Source organism: Dermochelys coriacea, chromosome 15 (assembly GCF_009764565.3).
Source record: "Dermochelys coriacea isolate rDerCor1 chromosome 15, rDerCor1.pri.v4, whole genome shotgun sequence".
Taxonomy (NCBI): Eukaryota; Metazoa; Chordata; order Testudines; family Dermochelyidae; genus Dermochelys; species Dermochelys coriacea.
Genome location: NC_050082.1, coordinates 9,766,172 through 9,786,362, shown reverse-complemented (window position 1 = coordinate 9,786,362; position 20,191 = coordinate 9,766,172). Strand labels below are relative to the sequence as shown.

The 20,191-nt window shown below is 43.0% G+C and overlaps 1 protein-coding gene across 1 annotated transcript in view; it reads right to left on the bottom strand.

Annotated features, from left to right (window-relative positions):
• Window positions 1-2,628: 2,628 nt before the first annotated feature.
• Window positions 2,629-20,191, bottom strand: part of TMEM233 (transmembrane protein 233) — a 28,400-nt gene continuing 10,837 nt past the window's right edge. Inside the window, exons 2-3 of the mRNA XM_038373971.2 lie at window positions 15,977-16,111; window positions 2,629-4,745 (exon numbers count right to left, since the gene is read on the bottom strand). Coding sequence (XP_038229899.1) covers window positions 4,734-4,745; window positions 15,977-16,111 — 147 coding nt within the window. The 3' untranslated portion in view covers window positions 2,629-4,733. The remainder of the gene's footprint in view (window positions 4,746-15,976; window positions 16,112-20,191) is intronic.

The window sequence follows — 20,191 nt, the reverse complement described above, 5'->3', positions numbered from 1 at the left end:
TAGCAGCTTTTTCCATTTTTGTGGTCAATTTTTATTCTCAAAAACACCCCTCCAACAATCAAGAAACCCTTGTAAATTACTGAAAATGAAAATATTTGTCACTGCTCGGGGAAAACTGCAAGCAGTGGCTTGTATCTTTTGTCAAGAAGATCACTTGGAAACTCCTGCTATTGATCTTATCTGTTGGGGCAGAAAAAGCACATCACATGTCTTGTTTCTGTAACTGCAAGTTAAGAGCATGTTGCTTAAACTTCATCCACAAGCAGCTAACATAATGTGGCCACATTTGAGATTAAAAGTCATTCATTAAAAACACAGCAAAAAACCCAACACACTTTGCCCACCTGAACTGAAAACAAATGCAAAAAAGAAAAAGAATAAAAGACCTAGATGCGTCTGTCTTCATGGCCAGTACACGTTGTTGGGGGTTGAAGCTGGTGGTTGTAACCGCTGCCCCACATTTAAGATAGCTGTAAGAAACAATTAAGCTCCTTTATAACAGCCTCCACTTCAAAAAGGTATATGCAAGTTGAGCCAGGAGTCAGAACTATGTGAGTGGAGGGCTTAGCTGGGTATTGTTTTGGGTAAATGTGTGCATGTTGCGGGAAGAAGCACACAGCAATAGATGCAGAAAGAAGCACACAGAAACAGAGAAGAAAGCGAGAGACACAGCCAGAACAAGCACAGATGAGAGAGAGAAAGCTTTTGGATCCAGTACTGGCTAAAAGTGGTTTGGGCTGTGGGCTAGAAAACTCTCTTCTTCTGTTTTTCGTCTGCTTGTGTTCAGGGAAACAGGACTTTGTGAATTTGTTGTAAATAAACAAGATTGTATCAAAGGTACCTGACTCCACCTCAATTTCTCCTCCTAAGTGGAACAACTTGTAAGACCCCAAAATTTTGGCTAGCTGCTCAGGCCACAAGGGCTAAGTGTGTCTATGGGGTGAGGATGAAGGACCCACCTATTGGGCAGTGTTCAGCCCCTGGTGGCCAATGGGGGCTGTCCCTTGTAAGGGAGGCCTTAATTGGAAAGTCCCCAGTCCTTGTAACAGATGCTAGAGTCCACTGTGGGTAGAGGGGCATGCCCGTAGAAGCTTTTGCAGGGGAGAAGCAGGCACTCGCCTCATATTTTCAGCCTCTTCTGTCTAACGTGACTCCACCCACTCCCCTCACCCACTGCTGAAAGCTGTTGCCTCACTGGTGTGGATAGGTTCAAACTATGTCAAGACCCACATGCTTGACCACTTGTTCTGTCAGTCTGTCCCACTTTCTTACAAGAGGCACTGAACCTGAGTGGCCCAGCCCGGCAGCCGCACAGTCCTTGCTGACATCAGCTGAGTGGGGCTGCTGGGGGAGCTGTGTTTCACACCAGGTGTCAAACATGGAGGAAAATCCTAGGACAGGCACAGCTTTATTGAACATACGTGAATAAATGAAGAGCAGCGATATCAGTACATCAGTAAAGCAAAACTTAGAAACACTAAATTGCAGGGTTTCTTCCTTTCTCTTTCACACGATTAAAGTGGTTTAATATAAAAGTCTGTGTGTTTATACAAATCAATAATACTGTAGGTCAGCACCCTTTGTTATCTTCATAATCACTGCAGAAATGGGGGCCCAACTCCCAGTTACATTAAGGGACAGATTTTCAAATATATTTAGGTGCCAAAAATTGCAGATGGGCACCTACTGGGTTTTTCAAAAGCACGCATGCAGCTTAGGTGCCTAAATCCCACTGATTGCAATCCTGCTTAGGCAAGTTTGAGAATCACTTGGCGCCTAGTTGCGCATTTAGGTGACTGAAAATCTGTCCTCAAGGCCCCGGAGCAGAGAAGCAAAGGCCCAGATTGTTCACAACACTGCACTTTAATATTTTGTAATGTTAGGGCCAGATTCTGATTTCCATTGCATGGGTGTAAATCAGGGCTAACTTCACTAAGTCAATGGAGTTTACTCTGGATTTACTGGAATCTAACCTTTATTGTTTATTGAGGGACTTTCTGCAGCTCTCTCATTAGCCACTCTCCCTGAACACATTCACCATTGCTGCTCGCTGATCACTGATGACCTCTGAACATGTTAACTTTAATTGGCCAAAATGTATCAGGAGAAATCAGGTACAACTCCATTGCCATTCCAGGTTTACACCCTTGAAAATGAGAGCAGAATCTGACCCAAGATTTTTCAACTAGGTATTTTCTTTTCTGTCAGTCTTGCTAAGTGCCACCATTCGAGACTGTTGCTACACATGGAAAAACAGGCATTTAGCTCTAAATTTTGCTCTTGCTTACTCCAGTGTAAACCAGGAATAACTCTCTCAGTTCAGTAGACTTACTCTGAATTTACACGAGAATGACAGAGCAGAGTTCAACCCTTACCGGCCAGTCGTGGTGTTGATCTTTTACTGGACTATTTTATACTGCAATAATTAAAACTTACATCTGCTGTGAAAACAGAAGATCCTCTTCACCCTGGACTGCGTGAGCAGCACCAATTAAGCCAGGCCACCCTTTGTTCTTGAGACTTAATTTCTCCGAAGTGGTTTGAAAAAGACAAACTAATCATTAAAATAACAATAAAAAAAAATGAGTGACAAGGAACCTTAGGAAAGACACTTCCCACACACCAGTGTGAACATGATTAGTTAAAACCAATTTTATTCTGCCTCTCAATGACAATTTTTTTACACCTGATTATAATGCAAGCTACAAAACATTTGTAATCAGTGAAACAGTATCCAAAAATAATTAAGAAGTGCTCAGAATGGGCAGTTCCTGGATTACTGAAGACAGTGGCATACAAACTCCTAATTGGGCAAATTCTACCAGTGTAAATCCTGACTGAATCAATCAACTTTGTGGAATGACTCAAGATTTATACTAGTGTCATTAAGAACAGAATTTACATCACTGATTTCAATGAAAAAACAGAAATTGGCCACCATGAAGGCAGAAACAAACAAAAAACCCCACAGTACAATTCTGTTAAAAACCTAATCTCAGTGCACAGAAAATACACTCTGTTACCGGATATCTGCTTTGACAGGCACAGGTTTCTGAAGATTATTCCTTTGCAACAGCATAGCTGTATTCATTCCAGGCATTATTCTCTTCTCATTTATGCCTGTTTTATACCGGTAAAATCCAACTGCTTTCAGTGGAGTCACTCCTGAGTTACACCATTGTGAATGAGAGGAGAATGAGTGTAAATTGAAGTTGTAGTAATAACTGAAGTCAACGGAGCTACAATGACTTACCCCAGTGGAGGATGTGGCCCTCCATGTTAATCTTTACTGCACTTCATCCTTCTGGAGCACCAATTATTTTGCTTAAAAAAACAAATTTGTTCTCTTAAGTTTTCAGCTAAGAAAGTGCAGTTGTATTGTCCTGCATTCTGGTATTTGTTTAGAGGCAGAATCTGCCTTCCTTAGGGTGCATCTACACAGCCCCTGGCAGCAAGCCCACCCCCTCCCTAGGCTTCCAACTCCAAACTCCAGCCCAAGCTGCCACCTCAAAGCGTTGTCTACACAGCTATTTTTACAGTGTTAGTGGTAGCCTGAGTGTGTTGACCTGGGATGAGAGGTTCTCTACCCTGGGCTGTGTAGATGTACCCCCATTCTTACTGAGCAGTATCTCACTCTGCGAGCAGGCCGTTGTATTATTAGTCCGATGCTACTCAGCGTCACTCAGGGTGGCAGGATCTGTCTTTTGCCAAGTGCGCTGAAATACAAACGATAGCGGCAAGATGAGTTGGTGAATCAAACACAAACACTAATGAAGTGGGACACGATCTGATGAACTGATTTGCTAGAGACACTGTAAAAAATGGATTGACAAGCACATCAACTAAAATGCACCTACATTGCCAGGAAAAAAAAAAAAAAAAAAGAGAGAAAATGTGCTTATAGACACAGAGCGGAAGAGGAAAACATGCTTAGTGTACGTTCAAAGCAGGAGGGGGGGGGGACAATGCAAGGTGGCTCAACAATACAAGACAACAGATGTGATGAGAGATCGTTTGGAGGAAATGCACATAGACTCACAACATGGGACAAGAGAGTCCCTTCATAATCAAGTGATTGAAATCAGCCTTCAGATGTTGGAAAAAAAACAAAAACAAGGTAAAAGACTGAAAAGCTCGGGATGACTCAGAAGGAAAGAGCTGCAGGTTCAGGGTAATTCTATAGCAGATAAAAAATGACCATAAATTCATTATTTAGTATGATAATATGCTGAGGCAATTTTAAAATATTATACAGATCTTTCAGAGCCCAATCCAAAGCCCCATTATGTCAATGGGAGTCAGACTACTAGCTTCACCGGGCTTAGGATGAGGCCATGAATCATGTGCTGTAAACAGTTGGTTTTGTGTCACTAAGTTCAACCAGTGAACACCCATGGATTCAGGGCACCCTCTACCACTACTCTACTATCTCTCTATGAGAGAAAGTAAAGTCAGTCACTAAGGGCCAAGACCCCACCGTACATTAGAATAGGAGGGTGTGCATTGCTCTATACCAAATTTTTTTTTCAAATAAATAACTTTGCACATCTGGTCACACCGCTTTGATGTGCTAACTTTGGACTATTAGTTCATCCACCAGCAACTTGCCTCTGGAGAGGGACTTGGAGGGTCAAGTCTAACAGTCTGGAATGAAGGATTTTTTCCCCTCTTCTTCACACATTTCCTTCCCAGAGCTTTAGATAATGATAATCCTTCATGGTCAGTCCTGGTCTTCAGAGAGCATGCTGCAATGGCACAAAAACATATTTTTTTTTGAGAGAGAGAGAGAGAGATCTGCATTTAAATTATTCATTCTATAGGCCTAATGGATGCATTATTTAATGGCGCTTGTTCCTATTAAACAAACATCCCAGTGGATTAGTGGTTCAATGTACTTTTGAAGCAAAGCATTATGTTTCCATTGGCATCAGGCTATTCTCAGTCAGACCTGAATTTTTAATCAGGGTTACCTAAATCAGTGTAGGCTAGGATCGCCTGATTGCCAGGAAACAGTCTAATGTTTGCTAAGGGGTGAGTCAACATTTGGAAATGAGTAAAAAGAGCTCTTTCGCCTTAAACTGTAAAAATCAGCCAGGCAAGAACATGGTTTTGCAGGTGACACCAATGTCTGATATTGTGGCAATACATTATGGGTTGTCAAGGTCCTTATTCAAGGCCTGATTGCCCCTCCTGTTGGGTATGGGAGGAAAACTCTGAGAGGTTTCCTTTATGGGGTTTCCTCCCAATTCTTATGTTGAGGGCAGGGCCTGCCTGCTCCCTAGAGAAGCAGCAGGTCTGGCCCTCAGAACTCATGGCTCCCCCAAGGGTTATGCTGATCTCACAGGATGCTCAAGGGTGCTGGACTCTCTGTTGATCCCCCTCCCTCTTTTCTGGACAATTTCCATAATGTCCCCTGCAAGCAGCTGCCCCAGGAACGCCTTAAAGGAGATGCCTGAGACTACCTGAAAGGGGGTTTCAAAGAGGATGGCTCTAGACTGTTCTCAATGGTAGCAGATGACAGAACGAGGAGTAATGGTCTCAAGTTGCAATGGGGGAGGTTTAGATTGGATATTAGGAAAAACTTTTTCACTAAGAGGGTGGTGAAACACTGGAATGCGTTACCTAGGGAGGTGGTAGAATCTCCTTCCTTAGAGGTTTTTAAGGTCAGGCTTGACAAAGCCCTGGCTAGGATGATTTAACTGGGACTTGGTCCTGCTTTGAGCAGGGGGTTGGACTAGATGACCTTCTGGGGTCCCTTCCAACCCTGATATTCTATGATTCTATGCCAAGCATGGAAGAGGGGGCTCCACGAAACAGTAAATGCAGCCTCAGACTGTGTTTACTCTTTAGCTGGGCACCAAGCAGGACTATGTCTGGTCCTCCATGGAAAGGGCAACATCTGGTGCACAGGGTCCCCTCCATGCACAGGTCTGAGGGAAACAATTGGGCCATCATTTTTTATTCAGTTCTTACTCAGGGAAATCTCCTCCTAAGGCTGGAGAGAAGGCTACCTAAGTCAGGACTTAAAAGGATTCTCTGCAATTCTCAGGACCAGGCCAAAGATAAATAAGGACTACCAGGCTTGCCCTAAGTTTTGCTGCGGTGCCTATATTGTGCCCAATCAAAAGGGGCTTCACTACCAATCTGCCAAGAGCTGGAGCTTCCCTTAGCTTATGGAAAACAGCAATTTGCAGCCAGCCTTGTCTTCTATATAGAAGTGCAGGCTGCAGAGTTCACAGGTCTGGGCATTCAGGCTACATAGGCCACTCCATTAATAAATAGGAGGGAAGCTGCAGCCATGTCTGTCTCCATCCATTGTGTCTTGTCTAAGACTGGAAGCTCTTTGGGGAAAGAGCCGCCTTTTTGTTCCGTTTGTCCAGCACCTTGCAGTGCCTTTGTCACTGGCTAGGGCTCCTAGGTGCTATAGGAATGCAAATAATAATAATTAGCCAAACTTTGGAGACCCTGCCCTAGGTGTGTTCTTTATCCTCCTGTCAGAACGCTGATAACACTGAACAGCCCGGATGCTCCTTGCAACTATGCTATTTGGTTTATAAATACCTTTAATGTGATGCCGGTGGGCTGGGAGAAGGCATTTGTGGAGGGACGGATGTGTGGTTAACATCACAGTGACTTTAATGTTGGAGGAGGATGCATGGTCAAGCAGTCTGAGACCAGAACAGTGAGTGAAAAGATCTGGGTTCTGTGCCCACCTCTACCAGAGACTCACTGTGTAACCATAGGCAAGTTACGTCATCTTGCGGCTCCTTAATTTATCCTATCTGGAACATGGAGAATATAATAATTTCAAGACTCACAGGGTCATTAAGGGTATGTTTACGTAGCCTGGGGCAGTGAACCTCCCAGCCTGGGTCAAGAGACTTGTACTAATGGGACTCACGGTAGCGCTCTAAAAAAATCTGTATAGAAAACATTTTGGAGTTCCAGCCACAGCAGCAACTTCAAAGTGCTGTCTACACAGCTATTTTTGGACCGCTAGCATGAGCTCTGCAAGCCCAAAGTCTGTCGACCTGGGTTGGGAGCTCACTGCAATGGGCTGCATGGTCATGTCCTGTGCAGCTTAATACACTCATGATTGTCAAGTACTTTGAGGTCCTCAGGTGGAAAATGCTACGGAAGTGAAGAGTATTATTGTTATGTATCTTTTCCTTCCAAAGAGTAATTGATAAATTAGTAAGAAAAGATCTCAGTGTACACTGTGCCTGCCAATTGCATAATTGCTTAATCCTGTTCCTTCCAGCAGGGATTGCCCAACACTAAATCATAATGTCTGTGGGTTAGCGGAGGCCCTATGATCATTAAAAAGGAAAGGACTAGTACTTTTAATGGTTTTAGAAAGCCTGACTGTTCCCATATTTCCCCTATGAGCCACGGGTAGTGGTTACTTCCTGAAAGCTTTCTGGGACTTGCATGGGGTGAAGCACTGTCTCAACAGAGATTAAAGGGGGAGTCAAAGGTCTCGCTCCTCTGCGTGAATATTAAAATATCCTAACAGTTGGGATGAAATTCTAAAGAAGCTGAATACAGACTGCCCTCCTCATGTGTGCATCCACCAGCTGGAAACTTGATCCGCCCTTTGGCAGCTCGGTTCCCGACAAATTGGGAGGATGAGCTGTTGATGTGAATGAAGACAGCTCTGAGTACCTGTCCATTGGCAGAAACCCCTTGCATCCCTTCTCTAAAATTTTGGCCACCCTTCTTCATCCTCAGGCTGTCTGTATTTCACAGTCAGGTCTATACATCCAAGTGAGTATTTTTACTTTGCTATATCAGTGCTTAGTGGTTCCCCACATTTCTACTCAGCTCTCTCCAACTTACATTGACTAGTACATCCCTTCGGACACCCGTACCAAAGAACTGGTCTTTAGCGGGCATGTTTCAGTGCTTAATGGGAAAACAAAACAAATCTGATCTCTAACTCTGCTCCCAACAGTGCCCTCATCACCACTTGAACACGTTAGAGTCAAACTGAAGTGGTTTTAAAAATAAGGACTGTAAAAGGCTATATAAAAATCACAGATTACTCACAGAATCAGGAGCAAATCCAGTCCTGCTGCAGAGGGCGAGGGGGCTCCCCTTGGAGCATAGCATAAATATGACAAATAAATATGCTTTTAAAAACAAAACACTGGTGAACTGGGGCCTCCCTCTTTTCACTGCTGTGACCTGAGCTCAGGAGTCTGGGTCCTCACTGTGGCTAGTGAGACTGGAATGAAATCTGTAGCTGCCTTGACTGCACGGTTGTCAGCAGGAACAGAATTGTAAGACCCTCTGCTCCACAGATCCAGGTCTCTGTCCCCTGCACCAAAGGAGAATCCCAATTTGCTATAGCTGGGGCAGAGATTAGAGCTTTGGTAGGCTGCACGCACCAGCAAATAACATGGGGCCTCACCCAAAGCCCTCTAAGGTTCGTGGAAAGACTCGTCAATTGCAATGGACTTTAGCTCAGCCCACGATGAGCAGGTCCGACATTGGCACACATCCTGTTCACTCTGACGAACCACATTATGGCATAGTTATGGCCTAATGCGGAGTGAAGGGAACTGATCCGTTTAGGTCTTAGGGGGTATTGGCTCCTGCAGGGCAAACACAGCTTTTTTCACCTAGATAAAATGCCTTTAGCGTCACACTTGGGGCTAAACTTGGTGGTGAGGTAAGCAGTGGCTTAAGTTACATTTTAGCAAGTCCGTGCGAGTGTCAGTTACATACCGAAGGAGTGGAAGGGGTTGTGTACACAGGGAAGGAAACTAACAGGAGAGGGTACAAGGTATAGCAAGGAAGGGCCTCCTTTATCTTACAACTTCTGTTAGGCCTTGTCTGCACTGGGAATAGCCCTGCTTCAGTAGTCAATGTAGTTCAACTAGCACTGGCTCCAAAGTATAGACAAGGACATGCCAAAGTTTGCACCAATTGAGATAATCAAGTCTGACTCTTGCACAATTAGTTCGACTGGTGAAAATGTCAATTGTGCAAATACAGAAACAAAACTCAATATCTCATTTGGCCTGATCCTCAGCTGGTATAATGTGGAGTAAGATCCACTGATTTCAATGGGGCTATGCTATTTATACCAGATGAGGATTGGATTTATACCAAACGAGATTGTCAATCTTCTCTAGAGTTGCCCCAGTGAATTGAGAAAGAAAATCCATCTTGTTTTGAAAGTATCCAATTTAAACCAAACATGAATCTGTTTCCTCTGAGGCTGGTGCTGCTAAGTCTGTATTCTGCTAACGATTTGACATCTAAACACTTTGTGCATTTGTTTTATTTTGAAACAACATTTCCACGCAAAATTTAAAGGGGAATCTAAACACGTCTCATTCGACATGTACTAGCTGTGAAATCTATTAACACAGCTAAAGTGACCCCAGGGACAAGCTAATGACTGGGCAAATGGAGCAGTGGTTTAGAAACTACAAACTGTGGGGTGCTTTAGCCCCTCAGTGTCCTATCTAACATTATGTCTAGGGATGCCATACTCCCTTAACTAGGCTGTGCCTCATCCTATCTGTCAGATGTCATTTCCCAGCTTAAAATGGATGTTTCCCACATGTCCTTGTGATGAGGTGTCCACCCTGCACATGGCCTGAACAGCTAAAATAGGCCCATTAATCTACAGGCTGCACCTGGAGGGGTGCTAGTGACTAGTAAAGCCGAATGGCTGATGAAGCCCAGCTGGGGGAGGAGCTGGGACAGGCTTATAAAGAGAGGAAGTTGGTGGTTGGAGGAGGGCTGCAGGGTGGAGCTGTGCTGTCACTCCCTAGAGGCGTGGGGAGTTGGCTCAGTACAAGGAGGTGGTCTAGGTGGAGAGTGAGCCCTGTGAACTACAGACTCTGATAAGCAGCTGAGAGGGGGAAGCAGAGGAGGCTCCAGTGGTAACCCAGAGGTGGGCCAGATGATAGGGCAGAAAGGTCGGGAAGAGACCAGAGAAACAGCAACAAGACTAGACCTTGAGCAGATAGTGGTGACTGGGTGAAGGGTCCCTGCGCTGCAGTCCAGAGTGGTGGGTGGGCCCAGGTTCCCCTATTGCCTGGGCCAGTTGGGCCAGTGGCCTTTGACACCTCAGAATAGGAGGACTATGTGATCTGGCTGGTGGACCGAATGATGAAGAGGGAATAACCTGAGTCCAGAGAGAGAGAGAGAGAGAGAGATACCGTGGGGCCAGCAACTGAAGGAGGAGACCTCAGATCAGTTGAGAGCTAGTTCCCAGACAAGCCACAAAAGGAGGCACCCCAGCAGTGAGTAGTGAGCCCCATTTTAGCCCCCTAGAGAGAAAGTGCTATCATTACAGACAGGTGAACAACTTCTGCTCTGAGTGTCACCTTCACAAGCCCAGAACATGGCTCAGTATCTGCCTCCTGGTAAATCTTTACCATGAAAGCAGACTAGACATTTCCTACCATACACGGGCCAGCCTCCCAACTGTTCTAACTCTCCAATTGGTTCCTCAGGACTTGCCAGAAGTGTTGAATAAAACTATTCCGGCTATGCAGAGACGGACAGGATTCCTCCAAGGGTAGGAGCTCACTGAAATATAAAGAGCTCTTCTCCCTTCTGAATCCACCAGTCCCCCTGATCTATTTTCAGTCTGTCGCAGAACAATCTTTGGCAGTTCCTGTGATATGCAAGCTGCTAGCGGACCTCGCCACATGCTCTAGTTCTTCCCAGCTGTGTCTGATCTTTGAGCTCATTTGCAGGAGAGACAAAGCCCTTGTCAGAGAGAACAGAATTCTAGGGCCCAGTGGCAGCCTGATTCTGCAGGCACATTGCCTTAGCAGGCCCTCAATCTGTCACAGAGAATGACAAACCCTAGCAGTGGTCACTCCGAATCCATTCCTGTTCACTCCACAGTTCAGAAATGCCAGACTTGGCTAGAAAATTCAAGGGGAATCCCAAGAACACCTACCAAATCCTGTTTCCCTGTTGAAGTTAAGGCGGGCCCTGCAGTTAACAGAAAGTACAATTCTCGTCATTGTTTTGTGTCATGGTGGAACATCCCTCATTTCCCCCTCTGCCACTGCTACCATCACTATCCCCAAGCCCTGCATTACTAGGAGTTTCCAGCCAGCTGAGGATGGCTTGGTGTGGGTACCGCTGGAGCCTTCCTACAACTCTGATCCAACCACTGGCCAGAGGGCTTGCTTCCTCTCCTGAAGGACTGAGCACATGTTTATATTTAGGGACGGAGGGGCCAAAAGAGGAGATGCTGGAACAAACTGATAACAGTGACTGGGATTATGAAAGGGACCTAACGGAAACAGGTGTAATTCAAAAGGAGTTTGGGTCCTTTGAAAATCTCAGTTGTAAAGTGCAAGTCACCAAATGGTCTTAATCCAAAGCATTCTGAAAGAACTTAAGTATGACGGGGCTGAGCTGCTACCAAAAATAGGGACTCATTAAATCAGCGACTAGATCAGAGAGTAGCAAATATTGTATGTATCCTAAAAAAGATGTTAGGGATGATCCTGGGCATTACAGGTCAGTTAAGCCATTACGTCAATAACAAGTAAATTGGATGAAGCAATAATGAAAGAATTATAAAATACTGAGCCGAACATACAAATCAGCATGGCTTTTGTAAAGAAAAATCATGCCTCTTTAATCTGTTCAAATTCTTTGAAGGAATCAGCACAACAGTAGATAAGGAGAAGAGGCAGGTATAATTTGAAGCTTTATGAATGCCCAAGTGAAGTCATCTGCAAGCTCTTCAGGAAACCAAGTAGTCATAAGAGGAGAGGTAAAATTCTGCCATGGGTTGGAAACTGGCTACAAACAATAAACAAAAAGGAGGAATTTTCCAGGAGGTTAATTGTGGGATGGCCCAAAGGATCCATAATGAGACTTGTTACTAAATATCTTTATTAGTTACCTGGAAAGGAGATGAACCATAAGGGGGCAAAATTTACCAGTGACCAAAATCATTTAGGCTAGTCAAGTCTTGACAAGACTGAGAAACTTAAGAGGGAGCTAGCAATGACTGATGATGGGATAATATGACAGCAGGTGGAATTCAGTGTTGATAAACACAAGTTAATGCTGCTTGTACATGCTGCTGGTCCAGGTTTTTCTATTTACTATATCCTATCAGAAAAAAACAGTACACATCATAGTACACAGCACAGTGAATACATCTACTCCACACACAGCAGCAGTCATCAAATAAAGCAAACACCAGGCTACTTTGCACCAATGTAAAGGGGCCTTAAAGTCAGTATAAAAGCAGTTTTCCCAATAAAGGTCCTTTTTCACTACCAATGTAAAGTGGCCCTGGTGTAAATGATAATCAGGCCCCAGGTGTTTGGATGGATTAAGAGTGAGACAGATAATATGGAGAATATTATAATGCCATTATTTATATCAATGTTACACTCTCCACTGAAACACTGTGGGCACCCTCATCTTGAAAAGCATTTAGTATTAAATAGAAATGGTCCAAAGAAAGGCAACAAGAATTAGTAGACGCACGGGAAGACTTCTACTGGAGAGAGATTAGAGGTTTTCACATTAGGAAATGAAGACTGGGAAGTGAAGAACATAAGAAAAGGCCATACTGGGTCAGACCAAAGGTCCATTTAGCCCAGTATCCCGTCTTCCAACAGTAGCCAGTGCCAGATGCCCCAGAGGGAATGAAAAGAACAGGTAATCATCAAGTGATCCATCTTGTCACCCATTCCCAGCTGCTGGCAAACAAACAAGAGGCTAGGGACACCATCCCTGCCCATTCTGGCTAATAGCCATTGATGGACCTATCCTCTGTGAATTTATCTAATTCTTTTTTGAACCCTGTTATAGTCTTGGCCTTCACAACATCTTCTGGCAAGGAGTTCCACAGGTTGATTGTGCATTGTGAAAAAATACTTTTGTTTGTTTTAAACTTGCTGCCTATTAATTCCATTTGGCAGCCCCAAGTTCTTGTGTTCTGAGAAGGAGTAAATAACACTTCTTTATTTACTTTCTCCATACCAGTCATGACTTAATAGACCTCTATCATATCTCCCCTTAGTCGTCTCTTTTCCAAGCTGAAAAGTCTCTCCTCATACGGCAGCTGTTCCATACCCCTCATCATTTTTGTTGACTTTTCTGCGCTTTTCCCAGTCCAATACATCTTTTTTGAGATGGGGCAACCACATCTGCATGCAGCATTCAAGATGTGGGTGTACCATGGATTTATATAGAAGCAACATGATATCTATCCCTTTCTTAATGATTCCCAACATTCTGTTTGCTTTTTCTTTTTTAAATAAAAAAACTGCCACTGCACATTAAGGGGATGTCTTCAGAGAACTATCCTCAATGACTCCAAAAATCTCTTTCTTGAGTGGTAACAGCTAATTTAGACCCCATCATTTTATATGTATAATTGCGATAATGTTTTCCAATGTGCATTACTTTGCATTTATCAACATTAAATTTCATCTGCCATTTTGTTGCCCAATCACCCAGTTCTGAGAGATCCTTTTGTAGCTCTACGCAGTCTACCTGGGACTTAACTATCTTGAGTAGTTTTGTATCATCTGCAAATTTTGCCACCTCACAGTTTACCCCTTGTCATAAATATAAAGGGAAGGGTAACCACCGTTCTGTATACAGTGCTATAAAATCCCTCCTGGTCAGAGGCAAAACCCTTTCACCTGTAAAGGGTTAAGAAGCTAAGGTAACCTCGCTGGCACCTGACACAAAATGACCAATGAGGGGACAAGATACTTTCAAATCTGGGGGGGGGGACAGGGGACAAAGGGTTTGTTCTGTCTGTGTGATGCTTTTGCTGGGAACAGATCAGGAATGCAGCCTTACAACTCCTGTAAAGTGAATAAGTAATCTAGCTAGAAAATGCGTTAGATTGTCTTTTGTTTAATGGCTTGTAAAATAAGCTGTGCTGGAGAGAATGTATATTCCTGTTTTTGAGTCTTTTTGTAACTTAAGGTTTTGCCTAGAGGGATTCTCTATGTTTTGAATCTGATTACCCTGTAAGGTATTTACCATCCTGATTTTACAGAGGTGGTTCTTTTATCTTTTCTTTAATTAAAATTCTTCTTTTAAGAACCTGATTGATTTTTCATTGTTCTTAAGATCCAAGAGTTTGGGTCTGTGTTCACCTGTACCAATTGGTGAGGATTATTATCAAGCCTTCCCCAGGAAAGGGGTGTAGGGCTTGGGGGCATATTTTGGGGGAAGACATCTCCAAGTGGGCTCTTTCCCTGTTCTTTGTTTAAAAGACTTGGTGGTGGCAGCATACGGTTCAAGGCCAAGGCAAAGTTTGTACCTTGGGGAAGTTTTTAACCTAAGCTGGTAAGAATAAGCTTATGGGGTCTTTCATGCAGGTCCCCACATCTGTGCCCTAGAGTTCAGAGTGTGGAAGGAACCTTGACACCCCTTTTTCCAGATCTCTTATGAATATGTTGAATAGGACCGGGCCCAGTACAGACCCCTGTGTGACACCACTATTTACCTCTCTCCATTCAGAAAACTGACCATTTATTTACCTACCCTTTGTTTCCTATCTTTTAACCAGTTACCAATCCATGAGAGGACCTTCCCTCTTATCCCATGAAGCCTATGAAGAAAAAGTGGCATATCACGCATATATCGGAAAAGGTCAGTTGGGTGTGCTTGTTTGCACAGTCTCATTACACAAGAAGAGGGAGAGCTACTGCCCCAGTCAAAGGATTCCTCAGAGATGAACGAGAGAAGGAAAAGAAATGGAGAGGCTGGGCAGTTAGAGAGAGAGGGAGCCCAGTGAATCCTACCGCCTTAGTCTGTGATCCTATCAGGTTTCAAGCAAAGCAAGGCAAGATTGGGCTACTATTTGGACAGGAGACCTCTAAGGAAACTCTTGGCTTTGAGTCAGTACAGGAATCAATATCTTGGTGTGCTGCTAAAGGGCACTGAGCTACTGGAGGTTCTCTACTTCCAGTGAGCTAGACAGCTAAGTCCCTGACCTCCTGGCACTTTTCATAAACATAGGTGTGTTGTGTCCAGCCTCCTATGTAATTACAGCCTATTTCCTTAACTTGTCCCTGAAGTCATTGTTCTGTCTGAAGCGGTTGTGCACTGTTAAACGGCCATGGCATTCCACTCCCCAGAGATGTCTGCATTTCAATGGTGACTGAGGTGCTCTCTCTTTACAGGTTGTACATTAGGTTGTAAAGCATTTTGGATGCTATAGGGAAGGAAGGGGTTCTGTAGAGGTTAAATGCTAATAAATGGATTTAAACTGTGTGGAATGCACACTGCTAAAGAGAAAAGAACATATTGCACAGCCTGAAGAGAATATATTGTTGTCCTAATTATTTTTGTCCTGTTTTCATTATAAATGTGTCCTCTGCCTGGATAAATCATTTTAGAGAAACAAAAAAGGACTTGTTTCTCCTCCAGGGCTACAAAAAAGATAAAAGCTGATCATATGTACATAGCACTGTGTGTGGACAACTTTCATGAATAGCAAGGCAATGAGAAACAGGTGGTTGCTTTTTGGCATGATAATTGCTAGTTAATACCAAAAAAATGAATCGGTAACCACATCTCTTCTCCTGTTTGGCAATATTACAATAGATCAGTGTCTCTTTTCTGATCCTGAAATTTGGTAATTATACACACTAGAATTTTGCATCTGAGGAGCTCCATGCACTTCATTTTACAGGTAGGGAAACTGAGGCATAGAGCTATAAGTGACTTTCCCAAGGTACACAGTGAGTGAGTTGCAAAGGTTGGAGGAGATCCCAATATGCCTAGTCAGTCAGTCCTCTGCTCTAAGCATCAGACAACACTACCTCCCTTTACTTCTAAATAAGAAATAATGCAAAAATTGCTCTTTTAGTTAATGAGAGTGAACCCCTGAATTATAACACAACACTATGAATAGTATCAGTCTGTCATAGTTGTCAATCTCTTATAATGAAGCTCCTCTTCAAGGAAGAACTACTTGTATTGGAAATGACCAAACTTTGCTTACCGTTGTGAAGTGAACTACACAATAGATCCCAATAATCAGAAGGCCAATCATGATTGATGCAACAGCAACCCAGAGTGCATTGCGACCCAGTCTTCTTGATCCTTCTATGTCTCCTCGACTATAACTATTTAAAGCCTGCAGAACAGAAACAGAGTTTGTGATTATTGTTAAACAACTCAATCCACCCCTCAGTTCAATGGACTTCACTAAAAGTTTAGTGCCCTGCATTTTGGGACAATATACAAGACTTGAGAATACTGAGCATTATTTTTAGAACACATATCTGTACTATGTGAGGTTCATTGTAACAAGGGATTCTGGTTTCTAGTTTCTATTGTCACAAAATTTCAGGGCTTATTCTTGGCTACTTTAGGTTTCAATTATGCAACTCTAAGGTCTTGTCTACATATAAAAAATAATCTGGAATAAATTAGCATGTGAATTCAAAGTGGATTAATTATTCCTGATTAACTCCATGTGTGGATGCCAAAATGGATTAAATTAAATTTTGAATAAGGCATTCTTATTCTAGAACATCACATGGAGTTAATCAGGAATAGTTAAGCAGGAACATCTAGTCCAGAATAACTCCCCAGGCAGACAAGCCTTTACTTCAAAAAGTAGCCCCACTGAAGTCATCAACATAAGGATTGCTGAATCAACTCTCCTCACACTCATTCCCAGGCGTTACTGACTTGCACAATCCTAGAAAAACCTTTTTTTCAGCTTTATTTGAATTGTGATTTACATGTGAGCAGAAATTGGCTGTTTCATTAGCAGTGAAAAAACCCCAAAAGCTAAAAGAAAAATCAAGCAATTTATGCCGGTTTTATTACGTTAGATGGAACAAATGGGCCCAAAGAGTCAAAGGTGTTAACATGACCCTGTCACTGTCCAGACTTGCACAGTTTTAAACAAGGTTTGGTTACACAGAGACCTCAGCCTGCTTAGTACCATGGCAAACACACCAGTAAAAATTTTTGTCACCCTTTTTTAAAGATACAGAAAAAAGAAGGGGAAACAATTCAAGCATTTGAAATGTAAAGTATTAAGGAAGGCTCTGATTTTAACAACATCCCTTGTTCCCTTTTCCTTTAGCTAGAGAGAGGTTTAAGAATGAACCCCCCCTGCCATTTCACAGACTCTTAGATGGTACTAAAGCTGGCAATAACAGTCCTCTTGGGGAAAAGAGAAGAAGTGAACTGAAATGGACTGGAGCTGCTGTTAGAATTCAATCCCGTTTCCTAACCGACAAGGCAATCGCACACAACAGGGGAAAGAAACGAACAGCACAAGTAGAAAATGCAGCTTCTCTCTCTGGTGTTGATTCTCACTTGCCACCTCGCTGCTGGAAAAACACAAGCCCAGCACATTGTCTCATTAGCCACTCTGAACTTGCGCAAACTTGGGCCAGCATCGGGCTGCTCAGGGCACTGCTTTCTAAGTTTCCTCATTGGTCACAGGCTTGCAGCAGGGTTGCGAAATACACAGATTTGGCTGGCTAAGCCAGACTCTTATTAGACTGAAGGAAAAAGGAGAGGGACAGGAAAGAGAGAAATAAGGTGGGGGAAGGAAAAGGACACATGGGGTTTGTGGAGGGGTATATGACAAAGTCTTACATCCCGGGCGCTAGTCAGGATTTAGTCGGGGCTGGTGGAGGTGGAAATGCCATCTGGGTGCCTCTCTCTTGGCTCTGTCTCGTCAGGCCATCTTTCAGGATCAGGATGACAAAGGTCCTCCAGGTTCCCCGGGAGATGGTGGGGGTGGCAGCCATGGTGGTGAAACTTGCTCCTTCCCCTTCTTTCAGTCAGCTAGTTTTTCCATCCGTCCGTCCATATTTTCCCCTCAAAGTCTCTTATTTTATTTTTACATACCCCAAAAGGGAGTGATTGGTGAAATAGCCCATCCCCTCATTACTGTGTCCACCAAAGGCCTAATTTCCGACACACCCATTTTGGTTCACTAATTTCCAGTCCCACACATCTTTTGTTTATCAGCCATGATTTTAGCAGTGCTTGAGTTATATCAGTAGGTCTTTCTGTCTCCTATTTTCACCTTTTCTCATCAACATTGACTGTTACAGGTTATTGTGACACTTATCTTGTTTGTGACAATAACTGAAATGCAAAGAGAGCATGAATAGTGAGAGAAATGGACTGTTATTTATAGCCAGCAGCATGAACAAGAGGTGAACCTGTCTGAAATGCCTTAAATTAACCTTGCCAATTTCTGACTTTTTTTCCAGTGTTGATTTTTCAAAGCCAAATTCTGAAGTATTAATTGTGGTGTTAATGGGATAGGCAAAGCAAAGAGAGCTAATGTAGCACGATAATAGGAATTCGAGAGGAAGCTTATTGCACAGGGACTTTGCGCGTTTAACTTTTTGAAAAGCGCTGCATATTATTAATGATTAACATAATACAAATCCATAGTACTCTGAAAATTATGCCATAATAATAGTCTGTTTATATTTTATACACACACGTGTATTTTTATATACACACACACACAGCGCCATGATTTTGTAGCCACTTATTTAATTATAGCAGCTGTTCTGTAGATAAGGCGGAAATCCCAATTATGCCCATTTTTCCATGGAAAGCCCAGTGTCCACTCCCCGACACACACACTGTAAAATTCCCAGTAAAAATGCTTTTCCTTGTATGTGTGTTTTGTGGCCAACAGCCAGTAGTTTTTAACCTAATTTGAGATCATGCCGACACGTGGATTTAAAGCAGTAGGACTGAGGGGAAAAATAAGTGTCCTTCACAGTTTGAAAATTCTTCTAATGCTTTTTGCCGTCCTAGTTCAAAATGGTTCGCCTGGGAGACTTCTGATGGGGGTTTACTTGAGAGAACTCAGTGAGATGTAGTGCACAGGATCAAATTTGAGACACTGGACAGCATATAAAAGAAGTCATTCACGAGCGAATTAGGAACTCCAGAATTCAGCCATTTTCCTAAAGATTGTCACATCCAGGAGGATGTGTTTGCCTGGCTCAGCTACAGTGCCTTAAATCACCCACCAACACACATTCCCACCACAGTAAAGTTTCATAAACTCATCTCTGATACTAAATCTGACAATTAAGCTCCGTACTGACATTTGTTGTTTTATGTAAAAAAAATGTAATGTCATGATCTGGGCCTAAGAAGCACTATTTTGTGCCTAACGATACTTGGGTCACAATTATGACCCATGGCATCTGAGGATCTTTTCCAGAGCCCTATACAGGCAATGGAAAGAGTCTTCAATGGGCTTTGGATAAGGCCCTCAGTGAAACATGGAGAATGATGGCCTTCAGCATGCTATTTGTCTTACAGGGAATTTATACAGTATATCTTTTGCTATGGATTGCGCATAACTGCAAAGAAGGCTAGAGCTGGGGTAACCACAGTACACATCAGTCTTTGTGGTCAGTGATGAGATGGACCTATGATGGTTTGAGGATCAGGTATTGCAGTGTTTGTTTTCTTCCTCTTACAACAGTGCTGGTGGCACCAGTTAAGGTTGAGTGACTTACTGGGCATTCAAAAGTCTGCATTTCTTTTAATTTCTTGTTCCTCCTATTCTTTTTATTTTTAAATAATTTTTACTTTCGATGCACTCTCAATCTTAATTCAGATTGAACTTGGGTGTCAATGTGACTGTCAGAAAACATTTCTGTGACTAAACCGGAACACCTTTACTGGGTAGCTTGTCTACTGTTCCATACAAAGGCTCTCAGGCTACTCAAGTGCAATTAGAACTGGGGGGGATACCAGATGTTACTGCATAGCCTTTGTTCCCCAAGGACCTGATGTTTAATCTTGGATCGATTTAGCAGCAGTCAGCAGTCAGCATTAGAAACAGAGCAACATAATTAGGGGCTATCATCTGCCAGACACCATATATGCTCTGTTTATTAATGAACGGGCCAAGCTTTATGGGCCAAATTCATCGATGATGTAACGTCTCTGAACTCAGAGGAATTCAACTAGAGGGGAGGAGGAATTTGACTTTATGGACCAGATTATGCTTGGCCTTGTGTAGGTGTGCCAGGATTAGTGAGAGTGTAAGGAAAATAGCTGGGTGGACTGTTTATTCTGCAAGCTCATTCTCTCTTTTTCATTACACTGTCTGCAAAACAAAATTATAAATTTTTTTCTCATGTTGGGTCAATCAAAATATTTCGTCCTGACTGGACATTAAAAAAAACAAAACCAACAAACACAA